This window comes from Phaethon aethereus (genome assembly GCF_964289735.1).
Source record: "Phaethon aethereus genome assembly, chromosome: 13".
Taxonomy (NCBI): domain Eukaryota; kingdom Metazoa; phylum Chordata; class Aves; order Phaethontiformes; family Phaethontidae; genus Phaethon; species Phaethon aethereus.
The window spans coordinates 21,523,747-21,539,575 of NC_138589.1; the positions used below are offsets into that span (position 1 = coordinate 21,523,747).

General features: G+C 68.1%; 4 protein-coding genes across 4 annotated transcripts in view; 3 read left to right on the plus strand and 1 right to left on the minus strand.

Annotated features, from left to right (window-relative positions):
• The first annotated feature begins 3,522 nt into the window (after window positions 1-3,522).
• On the plus strand, window positions 3,523-5,918 carry HAS3 (hyaluronan synthase 3). Its single transcript, XM_082005692.1, has 3 exons — window positions 3,523-4,168; window positions 4,734-4,835; window positions 4,927-5,918. Exons 1-3 carry the CDS (start codon window positions 3,548-3,550, stop codon window positions 5,848-5,850), a joined length of 1,647 nt encoding a protein of 548 aa, XP_081861818.1. The 5' UTR covers window positions 3,523-3,547; the 3' UTR covers window positions 5,851-5,918.
• Window positions 5,919-7,443: 1,525 nt separating this feature from the next.
• Window positions 7,444-8,006, minus strand: CHTF8 (chromosome transmission fidelity factor 8; the record flags this gene model as incomplete). Its single annotated transcript, XM_082005763.1, has 3 exons — window positions 7,444-7,668; window positions 7,760-7,877; window positions 7,984-8,006. 3 exons carry the CDS (start codon window positions 8,004-8,006, stop codon window positions 7,444-7,446), a joined length of 366 nt encoding a protein of 121 aa, XP_081861889.1.
• Window positions 8,007-8,491: 485 nt separating this feature from the next.
• UTP4 (UTP4 small subunit processome component) lies at window positions 8,492-13,613 on the plus strand (the record flags this gene model as incomplete). Its single annotated transcript, XM_082005663.1, has 16 exons — window positions 8,492-8,650; window positions 8,723-8,914; window positions 9,026-9,110; window positions 9,229-9,318; window positions 9,441-9,649; window positions 9,873-10,044; window positions 10,117-10,208; window positions 10,568-10,664; window positions 11,056-11,120; window positions 11,273-11,395; window positions 11,536-11,695; window positions 11,996-12,102; window positions 12,309-12,404; window positions 12,688-12,873; window positions 13,038-13,148; window positions 13,497-13,613. 16 exons carry the CDS (start codon window positions 8,492-8,494, stop codon window positions 13,611-13,613), a joined length of 2,061 nt encoding a protein of 686 aa, XP_081861789.1.
• A 1,212-nt stretch (window positions 13,614-14,825) lies between these two features.
• Window positions 14,826-15,829, plus strand: part of SNTB2 (syntrophin beta 2) — a 6,599-nt gene continuing 5,595 nt past the window's right edge. The window contains exon 1 of the mRNA XM_082005514.1: window positions 14,826-15,264. Coding sequence (XP_081861640.1) covers window positions 14,838-15,264 — 427 coding nt within the window. The 5' untranslated portion in view covers window positions 14,826-14,837. The remainder of the gene's footprint in view (window positions 15,265-15,829) is intronic.

The window sequence follows — 15,829 nt, forward strand, 5'->3', positions numbered from 1 at the left end:
CAGGGGATTAAAGAGACACGCTCAGCCCTGTGCCCGACCTCTCTGAGAGCCGTGCGAAGCCCCCGGGTGCCATCCTGGCCGCGACCTGGCCCGTGGCTGGGCTGTGCTCGCCCTCGCGCGCTTGGGGTGGTGGCAGCGGTGCGGGCCCTGGTGAGCCTCTGTGTCCCGCGGGAGGGTGGGCATCAGCCTCCAGGGCTGGCCCTGGGCTGGGGGAGCAGCCGACGGGGCCGGGGCCTCGTGCTCTGGTGGTCAAACAGCACCGGGTGCCGCGGCTGCCCCCGAGGGGACTGGGAAGGAAGGGGGGCTCTGCTTTCTGACCCCTCAGTGTGGCAGCCATGCGCCCCAGGGGCTGGCAGGCAGCCGGCTGCTGCGGCACGGCCCCGCCTGGCGCTCACTCAGCACCAAGCTCACGCTGTGGGGCTGCTGGGGGGTCCTGCGGCTGTTGAGGGGTCCTGGGGCTGCCAAGCTGGCCAGCAGCTCTTGCACACTCGCTGCCAGGTGCCCACGGGCAAGGGACGGGGACGATCCCTGGAGGCACCAGCGGAGCCGGCTTATAAATGTGATTTTAGCCAAATCCACGTCATTTTCCTGGGAGGGGGCAGAGGGAAATGGAGCCGGCGTTGCTGAGCCCCTGCCCTGCCAGTGTGATGGGGCCATGGTGCTGGGAGCGGGGCTGCACTGGGGACCCCTTGGAGCCCCCTCCGTGCCAGGGCTGCCGAGTGTGCCGGGAGCGCAGCCAGGGACTGTGGGACCCTGCAGGTGCCTGGCCGGGACCACCGCTCGCCGCCATGTGCCTGGGGACAGCCCAGCAGCGGGGTCACCCCTCTCCCTCCAGCCAGGGGAGCCCCCATGGGTGCACCGCGGGCCCCGCGTCTGCACTGGGAGCTGCTGGGCACCCACCGGGTGGGGGGAGCAGGGCTGTGGACGAGGGTGCTGTGGGGTCACACCAAAGCCCTTGGGGACCCTCGCTGGGCAGCCCCCTCGCACTGCGCAGCCCCCAGCCCCGCTGTGCACAGCCCCAGGTACCTGTTTCCTGGCTGCCCCATGCCGTGCCGTGCCAGATGGTGTGAAGGGCCCTGCACCCCCCTTCCCTGCAAGGTTGGGGGTGCCGGGCTGTGTCTCCACCCCCAGCAAAGCTGCCTGCGCCAAGCCCGCGCTGAGCCCACACCTCACCGTGCCGTGTCGCTCGGCCGGGTGTGCACGGGCAGCGGGAAGCGCATTGTCCTCACCAGAGAGCGGCGGCAGCCGAGTGCTCCTCCTCGCTCTCGCTGCCGCCAGCCTGCACCAGTGCTGGTACTGGGCCACGGGCACGCACCGGGATGCTGCCGTACCGGCTGTGCCTCCCCAGGGCCTGCCGCGAGCAGCAGGGGATGTTTTTTGAATGAAAAGTCTCTTTTGATGCTGCTGGCCAGGCACCGTCCGGCTGTCCTGCTGCGGGGAACAAGGAGGCGGCTGTGCCAGAGGAGGAAGGAGTTCGGTTTCCACCTTGGGCAGCGCTGCTGCAGCCAGCCGCCGGCCGGCAGCGGGGAGAGGCGCATCAAAAGGTAAGGGGCCCTGGGGCGGGCTGTGGGGTGGGGACGTGCCACCCCTGTCCCCCTCCCCGCTTCCCGCCGATGGGCACCTGCAGCCATGGGGACCCCGCATGCACCCGGCAGCACCACGGCAGTGGCACAGGCACGACCACGCCAGGTCTGCCCGCACCGTGCCAGGTTTCACACCTCCATGCCTCACCACTGCCAGGGACAGCTGGGCCACGTGGGAGCCCCGCTGGCAGTGCCGAGGGTCCCAATGTGTCCCTGCCCCGTCCCCGCCGCCCACAGGCTCACCAGTTCCTCACCAACCACTCCAGGCACTGTGCTGGCACCTATGGTGCGGAGTTTCCAGCTGGTATCACCGTGGTGCTGGGGATCTCAGCCGAGGGGGACCTGCCTGGCCAGGGTGCTCCTGCCGGAGGGATCCCCTTCCCCAGCTCCTGGGGCTGGGAGGGTCCAGGCCGAATCCCAGCATCACCTTGCACCCAGCTCCCAGCCCAGCAGGACACGATGGCCCGTATCAGGATGAGGGAGCCAAAAGTGCTGGATTTGAGCCCAAAGCCAAGGCTGCAGCTCCTCTGGACTCAGCGTGCTCCCTCCCAGGGCTGGTTGTCCCCTGCCAGCGGCCCGGCGCAGGGACATTGTGTGTGACCAGCCCAGGGCTGCTGTCCCTGGGGGGAGCCATGGGGCCAGGGTGACACGGTGGGGCAGCCCCAGGGGGCTCGTGGCAGTGGGGGGACACGGTGGCACGGGGAGGTGACACGCAGGTTACACGTGGGGTGATGAGAGGGGCCCCAAGAGTAGGGCGGGGGGGGCAACGGAAGACGGTGTGGCGACCCTGGGGTGTCCCCGTGTGTCCCAGTGCTCCCCGGCCAATGAGCTGTGGCCGGTGCCCGTGGCGCCCGCCGCCGCGCCGGGGGCTGCCGGTGCCGGCGATCGCTCCCGCAGTGCGGGGCTGGGGCCGGTGCCAGGTGCTGCCGGTGCCGGACCGCGGGCGGTGCCGGTGCCGGGGGTGGTGCCGGCGGTGCCGGTGCCGGTGCCGGGCGGGGCCCCCGCGGGCTGCGGGCGGTGCCGGCCCCGCCGCGGTATAAAGGGGCCGCGCGGGCCGGGCCGGGCTCATAGCGGCGGCGGCGGCGGCCGGGGCGAGCGGCGGCACCGGCACCACCACGGTGAGTCCCTGTCCCTGTCCCGGTCCCGGGGCGCTGCGGGACAGGCCGTGGCCCCACCGCGAGCGCCGGGCCGATACAGGGGGCTGCGGGGCCCTGGGACGATCTGTGGGGTGGGGGCTGCTCGGGGGGCGCTGCCGGTGGCGCGGGGGTCCCTGAGGCTGGCTCTGCTCGTGGCTCTGCGCCCTGCCTGCATCCCCTGCCTGCACACCCTCACGTGGTCATGCATACCCCCCCCCCGCCTGCACCCCCTCACCTGCCCGTGCCCCCCTGCCTGCACCTCCTTGCCGGCCTGCACCCCCCGCCCCATGACCGTGCCCCGCCGTGCAGCTCTGCAGTCCCTGCCGCTGCCAGGCGGGAGCGAGTGCCCGAGCTGCCTGCACCGCCTGCCCGTGCTGCCTGCATCGCCTGTCCCTGGGTCCCCATTCTGCAGCGGGCTGGGAGTCCGGGTGCTGCCGCTGCCGGGGGTCCCGGGGGTCCCGCCGCACTGACAGGGTCTCTCCCCTGGGGACACCCTGGGGCTGGGTCCCCGACGTCCCCGTGCCCTTCCCCATCCTCCAGCCTGGCCATCGCCCGGGAGCGGATGCGTCCCCGCTTGGTTGAATGGGTCTGGGCTGTGGGTGCAGGCACCGTGCACAGTGGGGTGGTCCGGACTCTCACACCCCACCCGGCCCCATGGAGGCACTGGGAAAGGTCTCGCCCCCAAACTGGTGTCTGGTGAGGGACGGGGTGGCTGTGGGGCAACAGACCAGTGGGATTCCCCTGCTCTGCCCTTCTGGGGAGCCAGGCAGCGGGTCCTGCTGCGGGCTGTGCCCTCGGCCCTGCCCTGACACCGCCCGTCCCCCCCAGATGCCAGTGAGCCTCTCCACGGCCCTGCGCGTCGTTGGGACCAGCCTCTTCGCCTTGGCGGTGCTGGGGGGCATCCTCGCCGCCTACGTCACGGGGTACCAGTTCATCCACACAGAGAAGCACTACCTCTCCTTCGGGCTCTACGGGGCCATCCTGGGGCTGCACCTCTTCATCCAGAGCCTCTTCGCCTTCCTAGAGCACCGGCGCATGCGGGACGAGGGGCAGCCGGTGCGGCTGGGGCGCTCGGTGGCCCTCTGCATCGCCGCCTACCAGGAGGATCCCGACTACCTGAAGAAGTGCCTGCGCTCCGTCAAGCGCATCGCTTTCCCCGACCTCAAAGTAGTGATGGTGGTGGACGGGAACGGCCCCGACGACACCTACATGCTGGACATCTTCCACGACGTGATGGGCTCCGAGCACTCGGGCAGCTACGTCTGGAGGAGCAACTTCCACGCGTGGGGCGAGGGGGAGACGGAGGCTGGGCTGCGGGAAGGGCTGGCCCGAGTCCAGGCACTGGTGCGCGGCACCACCTACTCCTGCATCCTCCAGAAGTGGGGCGGGAAGCGGGAGGTGATGTACACGGCCTTCCGGGCGCTCGGAGACTCCGTGGACTACATCCAGGTGGATGCATGGGCCAGGCGGGCAGGGGGGATGCGGGCAGCGAGTGCTCTGCCTGTGCAGCCGGGCAGAGGGGCTGCAGGAGGAGCAGGAGCAGCCCCACGAGCCCGTGGCAGCACCCAGCTGTCTGGCTCTGGATCCGGCCACTGGCACTGGCCTGGGGGTGAATTGCCACTGGGGCAGCCTGAGGGGTCAAGCCCTGCTCGCACCACTGCCCGCGAGGGTTTTGCATCACCTCCTCGGTGCGTCCCTTGTGGCATGGGCAGGATGTGTCCCGTGCTGGTGTCACCCCGTGTGGCACCGCGCGGGGTGCCAGGCCCCCACGCGTGGGTGTGGGGTGGTGGCTGGGGCAGGTCCCAGCGGCCGGGGCGCGTGGTGGGGCTGGGTGGCCCGGGGCAGCGGTGGCCGGGCACAGCGGGGCACTCCGCTCCCTGCCACCGCCTGCCGGTCTCTGGGGCTCTGCCTCGTCTCGCCGGCCGCGGCTCGGGCTTGCCCGGCTGCGGGCTGGGCTGTCTGCCGGGCGTGTGTGGGCGGCAGGAGCGGGGCTCGACGTTCCCTCTGCCCCCAGGTGTGTGACTCAGACACGGTGCTGGACCCCGCCTGCACCGCCGAGATGCTCCGCATCCTGGAGGCCGACCCCCGCGTCGGCGGCGTCGGCGGCGACGTCCAGGTACCCTGGCCGTGAGGGAGGGCGCCCGGGGGCAGCAAGGGTGCTGGGGGTGTTGCAGCGGTGCACGGGCTCACGTCTGTCCCCTCCCCAGATCCTGAACAAGTACGACTCGTGGATCTCCTTCCTGAGCAGCGTGCGGTACTGGATGGCCTTCAACGTGGAGCGCGCCTGCCAGTCCTACTTCGGCTGCGTGCAGTGCATCAGCGGGCCCCTGGGCATGTACCGCAACGCCCTGCTGCAGCAGTTCCTCGAGGACTGGTACCACCAGACCTTCCTGGGCAGCAAGTGCAGCTTTGGGGACGACCGGCACCTCACCAACCGTGTACTCAGCCTGGGCTACCAAACCAAGTACACGGCTCGCTCCAAGTGCCTGACGGAGACTCCCACCCGCTACCTGCGCTGGCTCAACCAGCAGACCCGCTGGAGCAAGTCCTACTTCCGCGAGTGGCTCTACAACGCCCTGTGGTTCCACAAGCACCACCTCTGGATGACCTACGAGTCGGTGGTGACCGGCTTCTTCCCCTTCTTTCTCATCGCCACCGTCATCCAGCTCTTCTACCGCGGCCGCATCTGGAACATCCTCCTCTTCCTGCTGACGGTGCAGCTGGTGGGCATCATCAAGGCCACCTATGCCTGCTTCCTGCGGGGCAACGCCGAGATGATCTTCATGTCCCTCTACGCCCTCCTCTACATGTCCAGCCTGCTGCCTGCCAAGATGTTCGCCATCGCCACCATCAACAAGTCGGGCTGGGGCACGTCAGGCCGCCGGACCATCGTGGTTAACTTCGTGGGGCTGCTGCCGGTGTCGGTGTGGGTGTCGGTGCTGCTGGGCGGGCTGGCCTACACCGCCTACAGCCAGGACCTCTTCAGCGAGACCGAGGTGGCCTTCCTTGTCTCGGGTGCCATCCTCTACGCCTGCTACTGGGTGGCCCTGCTCACCCTCTACCTGGCCATCGTCGCCCGGCGCTGCGGCAAGCGGCAGGAGCAGTGTGGGCTGGCCTTCGCCGAGGTCTGACCGTGGGGAGCGCCGGGGCGGCCGCATGTGCTGGGGATGGGGCGACGGTCCCCTCCTCGCCCGCCACCAGCCCCGGCGCAGCCGTCAGGTGCTGGGCAGCGCTGAGCGCACCCGCCGCGGTGTTTCTGATCGAGTCTTGCTTTTCTGTTGTTTTGGTTTTTTCCTATTTTCATTTTTCTGTACAAAGCGGGCTGCTGGCTGGGGAGAGGCCGAGCCGGGGCTGCCCAGCGCTGGGCTGGGCACAGCCTTGGTGCTGCAGGGGTGATGGCAGCGTCCCCCCGGTGCTGTACCGCACATTCCGGTGTGCTGCTCGGAGCTCTGCTGGCCGGGCTCCCCCCACCCCACCACCGTGGCTGGGTCCTCCACCCTTCGGTGCTTTCTATGGGGGACCTCACCGTCCCTTCTACGGTGCTATGGCAAAACGGCCCCACGCGGCACTGTCTACCCTCCGGCACTGTGCCGGCACCGCTGGCTGGTGCTACCCGCCTCTGCCCCGCGGCTGTTTGTATGTGCGGGCACGTACCCACAGGGAAGCCCCTGATGGCTCCCTCCAGCCCCTTTCAGGGGGGTCTGCCTGCCCCAGGAGGGCAGCACGTCCCTTCAGCTTTGCCAAAGAGCCAAGGGGGGGGACCCTGGCATGCAGAAACCAGGGCCGTGGCTTGGCCCCTTGTGGCCACGGCAACGCTCCGGCCAAGCCACGGCTCCATCATACCAACCCCACTGCCTTCCCGGCGTCTGTCTAGACAGCGGGGAGACACTGGGTTTTGGGCTCGGGCATGCAGAGGAGGGCGGGGAAGAGCTGGTTCCCAACCGTTCCCCTCCCCAGGGAATTCAGCCAGCCGCCTCCCCTGGGCCCTCTTTTTTTTCAGGGCTTAAAAATCTTTCTACAATTGAGCATTTAGATGGTTTTGTTTAATTTAATACGAGGTTTTTTAGAAGACTTTTGTAGCTCTCTGGTATTCATACTTATTGCTAATTGTTTGTAAATCTATTTATTTTTTAACCTGCGGGTTTTTTTTCATATTTTGAAAAAGTCTGTTTTTATATCCTGACTGATTTGTCAAAATAAAGACTTGCACAGAGAAAGGGTGGTGCGTGGGGAAGGGGGTGGTGGCCCTGGTCCCCTTGCCCCAGTGCCGTGAGGGGAATCAAGGGAAGCCGATGCCCAGGTAGGGCTCAGACCCTGCCTGGCACAGCTGCCCCCACAGCTGCAAGGGTGCTTTTTGTGTGCTGGCATCACCGTAGGTCCCCAGTGCAGGCAGGAGGACAGGCAGAGGCGGCAGCGCACCAGGAACTGCTGAGGTCGGGGCACTGAGGGCAGCCCCTGGGGTAGGACAGCCCTGCCTGGGCTCGGAGGTCTCAACCCACCAGGACCCACCTCGCCTGGGTGGCAGCTGGATTTGTGCCCCAGAGCTTGGCAGCTGTCAGAAATGGAGGCATTACAGGGGGGACAAGCACCCCAAGCTGGCCCCAGAGCCCTCCAGCTGGGGCAGGGACAAGACCAGGGCTAGCCCTGGATCTCCTCGAGCCCCGGCTGCAGGGCCCGGGGCTGCCTGGCAGCAGAGCGGAGCTCCTGGCTGCCAGCCTGAGTCCTCACACTTTCTTGGGCACGTTGGTGATGATGGGCTTGGGGCGTGTTTTGAAGAGGAGTTTGGTTTTGATGAGGGCAGTGACGGTGTAGTGGGCGTGCGGCCCGGCGGGGCCCGGCTCAGGGCCAGGCTGGACGGCTCCCCGCTTCACCAGGACGGCAAAGGGCTTCTCCAGCTGCACCACCTTCCCGTAGAGGATGTGGTGGCCCACGATGAGCACGGGGACGCCCTGGAGAGAGAAGCGAGAGGTGGAGGGCGAGGGCGGCCAAGGCCCCGGCTGCTGGGGCCGTCCCGGGGCGACGCGGCGCGGGCTGCCTCACCTCGCGGGTGTAGTGCAGGTCTCCCAGGAGGCTCCCCGCCAGCCCGCCGCTCTGCCGGGGCTCAACCTCGCCCTGCAGCTCCACCAGCACCCACTGCGCCAGGCCGCCAGCACCCCCGCTGCGGGCGAGAGGGGCAGCTTCACCCAGCAGCTCCCACCCTGCCCGCGGCCGCGGGCGCCGAGCCGGGGGCAGGATCTGGCCCTGCGGGGCCGCGCAGCCCTCACCTGGAGATGACGATCTGCACCATGCTCCGGGCCCTGCGAAGTACCGGAGAGACACGGTCGGCGTGGCGGGGTGGGGACGACGCGGGGCAGGCCCTGATGCAGCGGGCCCCCCCGCCCAGCCCCTGCAGCCCCCCCCCATGCCCAGACCCCCTTCCCCGGGGGCCTCCAGCCCCGCCCCGGGCCGCCGCCGCGGTTGCGCGGGGCGCTGGTGCCCTCCAGCGGCCCCGGGGGCGCGGGGCCGGGCCTCTCAGCGGGCCAGGCCGCTCCCGCTCCCCGCCCAGCACCGGCCGCTCCCCCAAGCCCCCGGCCCGGTGCCCCCATCCCGGTCCCGCACCCCCGACAGGGCCGGAGCCGCCTGCCAGCAGCGCCCGAATCTCCCGCCGCGCCGCGCCGCTGCTTCCGCTTCCGGTCTCGACCCCCCCGCCCGCCCAGGGCCACTTCCGGTTCCGGGTGCGCCGCGCGCACGTGGGGGCTGCGCGGGGCGGAGCGGGGCCGCGGCCCGGGCGCGATGGGGGAGTTCGAGGTGCACCGGGTGCGGTTCTTCGGGCTGGTGCCGGCCGGCGTGCGCTGCCTGGCCTGGCAGCCCCGCGGCGGCCGCCTGGCCCTGGCCCGCACCGACGGCGCCGTCGAGGTCTACAACTTCGCCGCCAACTACTTCCAGGAGAAGGTGAGGGCGCGCGGCCAGGCCGTACCGGGCCGTAGCGGGCCGGGCGGCGGGGTGACGGGCGTCCCTCCCCAGGTCATCCCCGGGCACGAGACCCGATCGGTGGAAGCGCTGTGCTGGGCGGCGGGAGACCGGCTCTTCGGGGCCGGCCTCGGCGGGGACATCACCGAGTACGACCTGGCCCGGCTGTGCGCGGCCCGCTCCGTCGATGGCTGCGGGGGGCCCATCTGGAGTATGGCGGCCAACGGCAGCGGCACGCAACTGGCGGTGAGTGCGGCCGGGACCGGGGGGCGGCCTGGCCAGGGCGGCGGCGGAGGGAGAGAGGAGAGGGTCTGCCCGCCCGCCTGCCCTGCCGGGCTGACCCCGACGCTCCCGCAGATCGGCTGCGAGGACGGCTCAGTTAAACTCTTCCAAGTTGTGCCCGGGGGGATCCAGTTCGAGCGGAACCTGGACAGGCAGAAAGGTGAGTCTGGGAGGGCTCGGTGCTGCGGCGGCATCGTCCCTCCCAGCTGCCCCAGCCCCGGTGAGCGGGCGGCTGCTGTGAGTCCATAGGGTCACGTCGGGACCTTCCTTCCCTGCAGGCCGCATCCTGTGCCTCTCCTGGCACCCGTCGGACACTCATATAGCAGCCGGTTCCATCGACATCCTGCGTGTGTTCGACGTCTGCTCAGGTAGCTCACCCACCCCAAGGACTAAGCCCGGCCTGTTCCTTCCCCCGAGCCCCTTGGCACCGGCACGTGCCGTGCTGTGGGGGATCCCCTTGCCACCCCCAACCGCCCTTCCCCCATCTCAGGCCACACTGTCCAGAGGGTCATGGTGAACTACCACGTGCAGAAGGTGAAGCGCGAGTGCATCGTGTGGAGCATTGCCTTCCTCTCCAGCGGTACCGTCGTCACTTCAGACTCCTTTGGGAGAGTGCAGTTCTGGGACTGGGAGCGAGGGTCGCTGTTGGAGTCCCACACTGTCAGCACCTCGGCTGTCCTCTCGCTGGCTGTGTCAGAGGTAGGTGAGTCCCCCCTGAGTGCCCTCCAGGCATCTGGGGCCCCAGCTTGACTCCTCCATGCTGGGCCAGAGGCGCTTGGGCAGGAGCTGCCTGGCTCGGTGCCTTTGGGCTGGCAGGAGCAGGGCTGGGAGCGAGGCTGCCTGTCCCTGCCTGCCTCCCGGCGGCGCCCACTCGTTCTTCCTGGTCTGTGCCTGCAAACGCCAGCCTCGTTTCCCTCCCCAGGAAGAGGACAGTATCATCGTGGGCACCTCGACCGGGGCCACTTACCAATTTCAGCTGTTGCCGGTGAAGATGGGCAGCCTGGAGAAGCGCTGGGTGCGGACAAAGCCCTTCCAGCATCACACCCACGATGTGCGAGCCGTGGCACACAGCTCAACAGCTCTCATCTCCGGGGGTAGGACTGGCCACGAGGAGGGTTGGGTCTCCTCCCCGCTACCGGCTTGGCTGAGCTCTGCTTGGCTTACAGGCTTGGACGCCCAGCTGGTGATCCGCCCGCTGCTGGAGAAGATGCAGAAGAAGGGCTACGAAGCAGCGCTCCGCAAATTCATCTTCCCCCACGTGAGTGTGGCTCTGAGGGGGGTCTCGTGCCTGGCGAGGCAGGTTGGCAGGGCTGTCCTTTTCCTGCGGGAGAATGCTGGCCCTCCCTGCCCCACTGGGTCCCCTCCCTGCCCCACTGGGTCCCCTCCCTGGCCCTAGCATGTCTGGAGGCTCCTGCCGTGGAGCAGGCGAGGAGGTAGAAGTTGGCAAGCTTGTCTTGCTGGTCCTGCTGGGTCTTCATCTCCGGGCTCCCATCCCATGGGACCCAAGTCCTTCCTCTTCCCCGCCCCAGAGTCTGGCACCCCAGGGCGTTTCAGCTTTGGCCCAGCTCTTTCTCCCAGGCTGCGGGTTCATGACAGTCTGCCCATTTCTGCATGCAGCGACGCCTCGTCTCCTGTGCCAGGAAAGCCCGGCTGCTCCTCTTCCAGTTCTCCCAGCACCTGGAGCTCTGGAGACTTGGGTCCACCAATGAGACCGGTGAGTTGCAAGCCCCAGCTCTCCGGTGCGAGCCCTGTGGCAGAGCCTGTGCTGCCTGCAGGATTTGGGGTATGAACTGTCCTGCCTCTTGGGCAGCAGAGGGATGGTTTAGCCCAGACCCCTTCCGCCCCACAGCCGTGCACTGGTGGTGTGGCTATGGGCAGGGCTGCGTTTCCCAGCGTGGTGTGTGCCTGGGCCGGGGCTGCATGGCCAGCATGAAGCTTCCAGCAGAGCTGGGCCAAGCCCCGGGGAGTTCAGCCTTGGGGGAGGTTGGGGAAGGGTCTGGGCTCTCCCTCGGGCTCTGGTCCCCTGGGATCCCGCAGCTGCTCAACAGGACCCACGCGCTTTCCCCACCGTTGCTGCCGCACCACGTGGTTTCTTGTCATCTCAGGAAAGGATGGCGAGGTCCTTCCCGTGTGCCGCATGCCTGAGCACCTCGTGCAGCTCAAGAGCAAGGTAGGGCTGAGCCGGGGCTGGGGCCCGCCCTGGTGCCTGCACTGCTGCAGGAGGGGGCTTGGCTGTCTCCCCTCGCCCTCTGACAGCAGAGCTGCGTGTGCCAGGCTGCTGGGGGATCTGCAGGGCCCCACTCAGCCCCTCTGCATTTGCAGGGTCCGGAGCACATCTACTGCAGCTGCATCTCACCCTGCGGCAGCTGGGTCGCCTACTCCACAGCTTCCCGCTTCCACCTCTACCGAGTGCAATATGAGGGTGATGGCGTCAGTGTCAAGAAGGTGAGGAGGAGGGTGACGGGCCACCCCACTGCCGGGGAGGGCTGGTAGGTGCCTGCGGGGTCCCGAGGGAGCTGGCACGGCCAGCATTGCTCACGGGCTGACGCATGGGGATTAAGAGTGCTGCTTTCTCCCCCTTCAAGGTCCCCAAAGTGCCCAAGCTGCTGCTCCCGGCCTACCAGCTCCAGTTCTCTGCCGACTCCCGCGGCCTCTTCGCCGCCTCCGCTCGAGGCTCCATCCATGTCCTCCAGCTGCTGGAGCCTGGGGGCTGCAAACACCTGCACACGTTGCGGCCGCCCTCAGGTTCGGGCTGGTGGGGAGCCGGGGGGGGCTGCAGGTTGCCGGGCTCTGAGTCCTGTCCCCACTGTGGGCGCAGAGGGGTGTGCAGGGCCGAGCATGTCTCCCCTTTCCTGCCCTGGGGTGTGGGGGTCCTTTCACCCTGGCAGGCTCTGCCCTGTGTTTGTGCCACTCTCGTGGCCTGATATGGGTGGACGAGCCAGGGCACCCATATCAGCAGGGGAAACGTGGGTCTGAATGTCCGCTGGGGTTGGGGCTCCTTGCAGGCCTGAGCAGCAGTTACAGCTGATGAGGGTGTTTCCGCAGGGTCTCCCGAGGCTGTTTACCTGCTGGCAGTGAGCGCAGATGGGCACTGGCTGGCCGCAGTCAGCGGGGACTGGGCAATCCACATCTACAACCTGAAATGCTTCAAGGTAGGGGCAGGTGCTGGAGGGTGCTGCCGGCAATGATCCCTGCTGCCCTACTGCCTCGGGGGGCCGAGTGAGGGTGGGGTCAGTGTGTAGGACCCCTCCCTGGAAGCGATTGCTGTGTCCCTGGAGCAGGGGGTGTGGGAAGGAGTGGGGTGTCAGACATGGCCCCGGTTGCTCCTGTCAGCGTGCTGTTCCCTCCTGCCCTGCAGCATCACTGCACGGTGCCCACGTACAACTGCGCAGTGGCAGCCCTCGCCATCCACCCGGTCACCAACAACCTCGTTATCGCCTACTCAGACCAGCAGGTACGAGCTCTCCAGGTCACAGCCCTCTTGGCCCTGGTTTCTTCCCCGTGACTCTTGCCCTGGCCTTGAGGCTTTCTGGCTGCACCGCTCGACAGGAGAGCCGCGGCTCCGGGCAGGCACAGGGACCTGGCTGTCCTTTGCTGCCCGCTGTCCCTGGCAGGACCCTGTCCCCATGCAGCACACGTGGTCTGGCTTCAGCGGGGGCTGCCCATGCGCCGGCATGGGGGTGGTGGCGCGAGGAGCGGACCTCACGCGCTGCCCCATGTGCCTCCTGCCTCTCCAGCTGTTTGAGTTCAGCATCCCCAAGAAGCAGTACACGGCCTGGAGCCGCATGGTGCAGAACTGCGGGCTGCACAGGCTCTGGCTGGAGAGGGACACGCCCATCACCCACATCACCTTCAACCCCAAGAACCCCTCACACATCCTGCTCCACGACGTCTACATGTTCTGCGTCCTCGACAAGTCCCTGGTGAGCCCGTGTGCCTGGGCGGGAGGGCTGGGTTTGTGCCCAGGGCATCTCCCCTGCCTGGCCCGGCTGTCCCCGTCCCCGCTGGGAGCAGAGGGAGGGGTGCGCCGCGCCGAGGTGGTGGTGGTCCGGGCAGCGCTGAGGTGTACCGTGCACTCTCTTCGCAGCCCTTGCCGGACAACAGTGCCCTCCTGATGAACCAAAGCACCCTGAAGCAGCTTCCAGAGAATGCCAGGCAGCGGCAGCTCCATGCCTTCAAGATCTGTAAGAAGTTCCAGGTGGGTGACGGTGTTGCTGTGCCTGTGCTGCGTCAAGGAGGGGTGGCCGGGGCGTGCCTTGTGACCATAGTCCCTGTGGCCTCACCTGCTCCTGTGCCCGGTCGCTCCTGGTTCCGTACCAGCGCTGGGCACCCACATGGCAGAGCAGAGCTTGGTCTCGGTCCCCGTCATGGCACAGCTGCGATGTCGTGGGCTCTGATGGCCCAGCAGCTCCTGCAGCGCAGCCCCCAGGCAATGCCCCTGGTTACAGCCAAGCCGGAGCCGGCTGCAGGGCAGCTCTGTGCGGCCGAGCCCGGCATGCCAAGGCAGAGGGGTCCTCTCACCTCCTGCCCCCTCCCTGCTCTGCAGCCCCTGCTCTTCGCGGATCTCCTGGACGAGAACTGCCTTGTGATGGTGGAGCGGCCCATCATGGACATCAAGACCCAGCTGCCGCTGCCCGTCCAACAGAAGAAATTTGGCACCTGAGAGCAGAACAAGCCACTCCAGCCACAGAAACTGTGTGTTGCTTTCCTAGGGTGTTGTAGGAATAAACCCCGTTGTTCTGTATGGCTGCAGGCTTGGGGCTCGTCCTTGCCCGACAGGGCTCCCTGGTGTCGGAGCAGCAGGTCAGGTTGACACCAGCCTGAGCCTGAGGACACTGCCGCCTCGTCTGTGCCGGTCCTCCCAGTGCCGCGGGGACGTGGTGGCACCCTGGAACTGCTGCCTTCTCACTGGCTGCTCTGCTGGGCAGCCTCAAGTCATGGCATTGGCTTCTCTCTCACCGTGCCGGCCATCAGCCGGGTGGGTCGGTGAGTGCTGGGGTGCTGCCTGGGGCAGGGGACTCCCAGCCCCTAGTGAGCTGGGCTCCGGACAGACAGCGATTGCTGGTGCTTAGCACCCATGTGCAGCGCCCCCAGCTGGGTGAGCAGCCTCTGCCCCTGCTCCATGCCTTGGGAAAGGTACCGGCTAACCCAGCTGGAGCTTGCAGCTGCATGCTGGTGGGACTGGGGTGTAGTGGGGTCCCTCTGCCAAACAACTGCTCTTGGCATGCACGGCTGTTAGCTGGAAAGCCGGACACCTTGTCCTCCAGCCCTTCCAGTAACACCAGTACCCCATTTCCAGTTTATGCTTGTACCCTCCCTGCCAGGACCGAGCAGGATGGTTAGTCCTGAAGTCCGGCAGTGCCAGCAGCGCGGGGACAGCACCCCTGTGCCTGGAGGGAGTGAGATTTGGGGGTTCCCCATACTTTCCTTTCCCCTTGCACCCCCAAAGGACATCTCCCCATCCTCGAGGAGCGGGCTCTGGGGGAAGGAGAGGAAAATTCGGGCTCTAGGAACAGCTGCCGGCTCGGTCCCCTAGAAAAAAATAGGCGAGCGAGCGGGGGGCGCAGCTTTGCTAAGCGGGGACTTTAGGCAGAGCCCGGGAAATGGAGAGCCGGGCGGGAAATAAAGCGCGGGGCGGGAAATGGAGCGCGGGGCGGGGCTTCATCGCCCCTCTCTCCGGAGCGGCCAATCGCAGCCGCGGCGGTGATCCGCCGCCGCGGCTGCGATTGGTCGCTCAGAAGGGAGGGGAGGGACGCTCCAGCCCCGCCTCTCCCGTAGCGCAGAGCCTACCGCAGCGCGCCATGCGGGCGGGGGCGGAGCGCGGTAGCCACGCCCCCTCCCCGCTAGACCCCGCCCCCACTCCCGGTTGCGCGGCGGCGGCAGCGGCATGGCCGTGTGGACCCGCGCTTGCAAAGCGGGGCTGCTGGAGCTGCTGCTACGGGAGCGTTGGGTGCGGGTAGCGGCGGAGCTGAACGGCGAAGCGCTGAGCCTGACGGCAGAACCGGGAAGCGGCGAGGCGGCGGTGCTTAACGGCGTGGTTAACGGCAACGCGGAGGCGGCCCCCGGTTGCGTGCGGAGGGTGCGGGTGGTGAAGGCGGAGGCGGGAGGGCTCGGTATCAGCATCAAGGGAGGTCGGGAGAATCGTATGCCGGTGCTCATCTCACGTATCTTCCCGGGGCTGGCGGCGGAGCGGAGCGGGGCGCTCCGTCTGGGCGACGCCATCCTCGCCGTTAACGGCGTCGATCTCCGGGATGCCACCCACGATCAAGCCGTCCAGGCGCTGAAGCGAGCCGGGAGGGAGGTCATCCTCGAAGGTACCGGCTAACCCCCCCGCTCCTCGTCCGCGGTACTGGCCCCGGTGCTCCCTCCCGCCTCTCCCGGGTGCCTCTCCCGCCCCCCTCGCCCCGTTATCGGGTCCCCTGCCACCCCCGTGCCACTGTCACCGGCCTTCCGGACCCCGCCTTGGGCCCCTTTTCAGGTTGCGGGACCCCACTCTCCCACCGCAACCCAGTCACGGTACATGTGTCCCCCTCAAAAACCCCCAACCCTGGTGCTGGGTCCTGGCGTGCCCCCGCCTGGCACGGGGACAGGGGTGTCCCCTCCCTGGGAGTGCTCCTGCTTGTGGCAGGACGGGGACTTCTCCCAGCTGGGGATGAGGATGGGCCATCTCTGCTGACCGTGCCCCCCGGGACAGAGCTGGGGTCCCCCGACTGCAGCGTCCCCCCCAGGACAGGGCGTCCCCTGTGGCAGCTCTGGGGTCAGAGACCCCAGGGTGGGTGTTTACGCCCCCAGAGTCCCCGGGGAGGGCTGCGGCTCCCTGCGGGGGGTGGCTTTGGGGTCTGCCTGTGTCCCCGTGGGCTCCGTGCCCACGGCGCTGCC

Excerpts from the sequence above, each read along its gene's own strand:
- HAS3 (XM_082005692.1), top strand. The coding sequence starts at position 3,548 with ATGCCAGTGAGCCTCTCCACGGCCCTGCGCGTCGTTGGGACCAGCCTC. Across the intron at positions 4,169-4,733 it reads ACTCCGTGGACTACATCCAG|GTGTGTGACTCAGACACGGT; the intron begins GTGGATGCATGG and ends CTCTGCCCCCAG. Across the intron at positions 4,836-4,926 it reads GCGTCGGCGGCGACGTCCAG|ATCCTGAACAAGTACGACTC; the intron begins GTACCCTGGCCG and ends TCCCCTCCCCAG.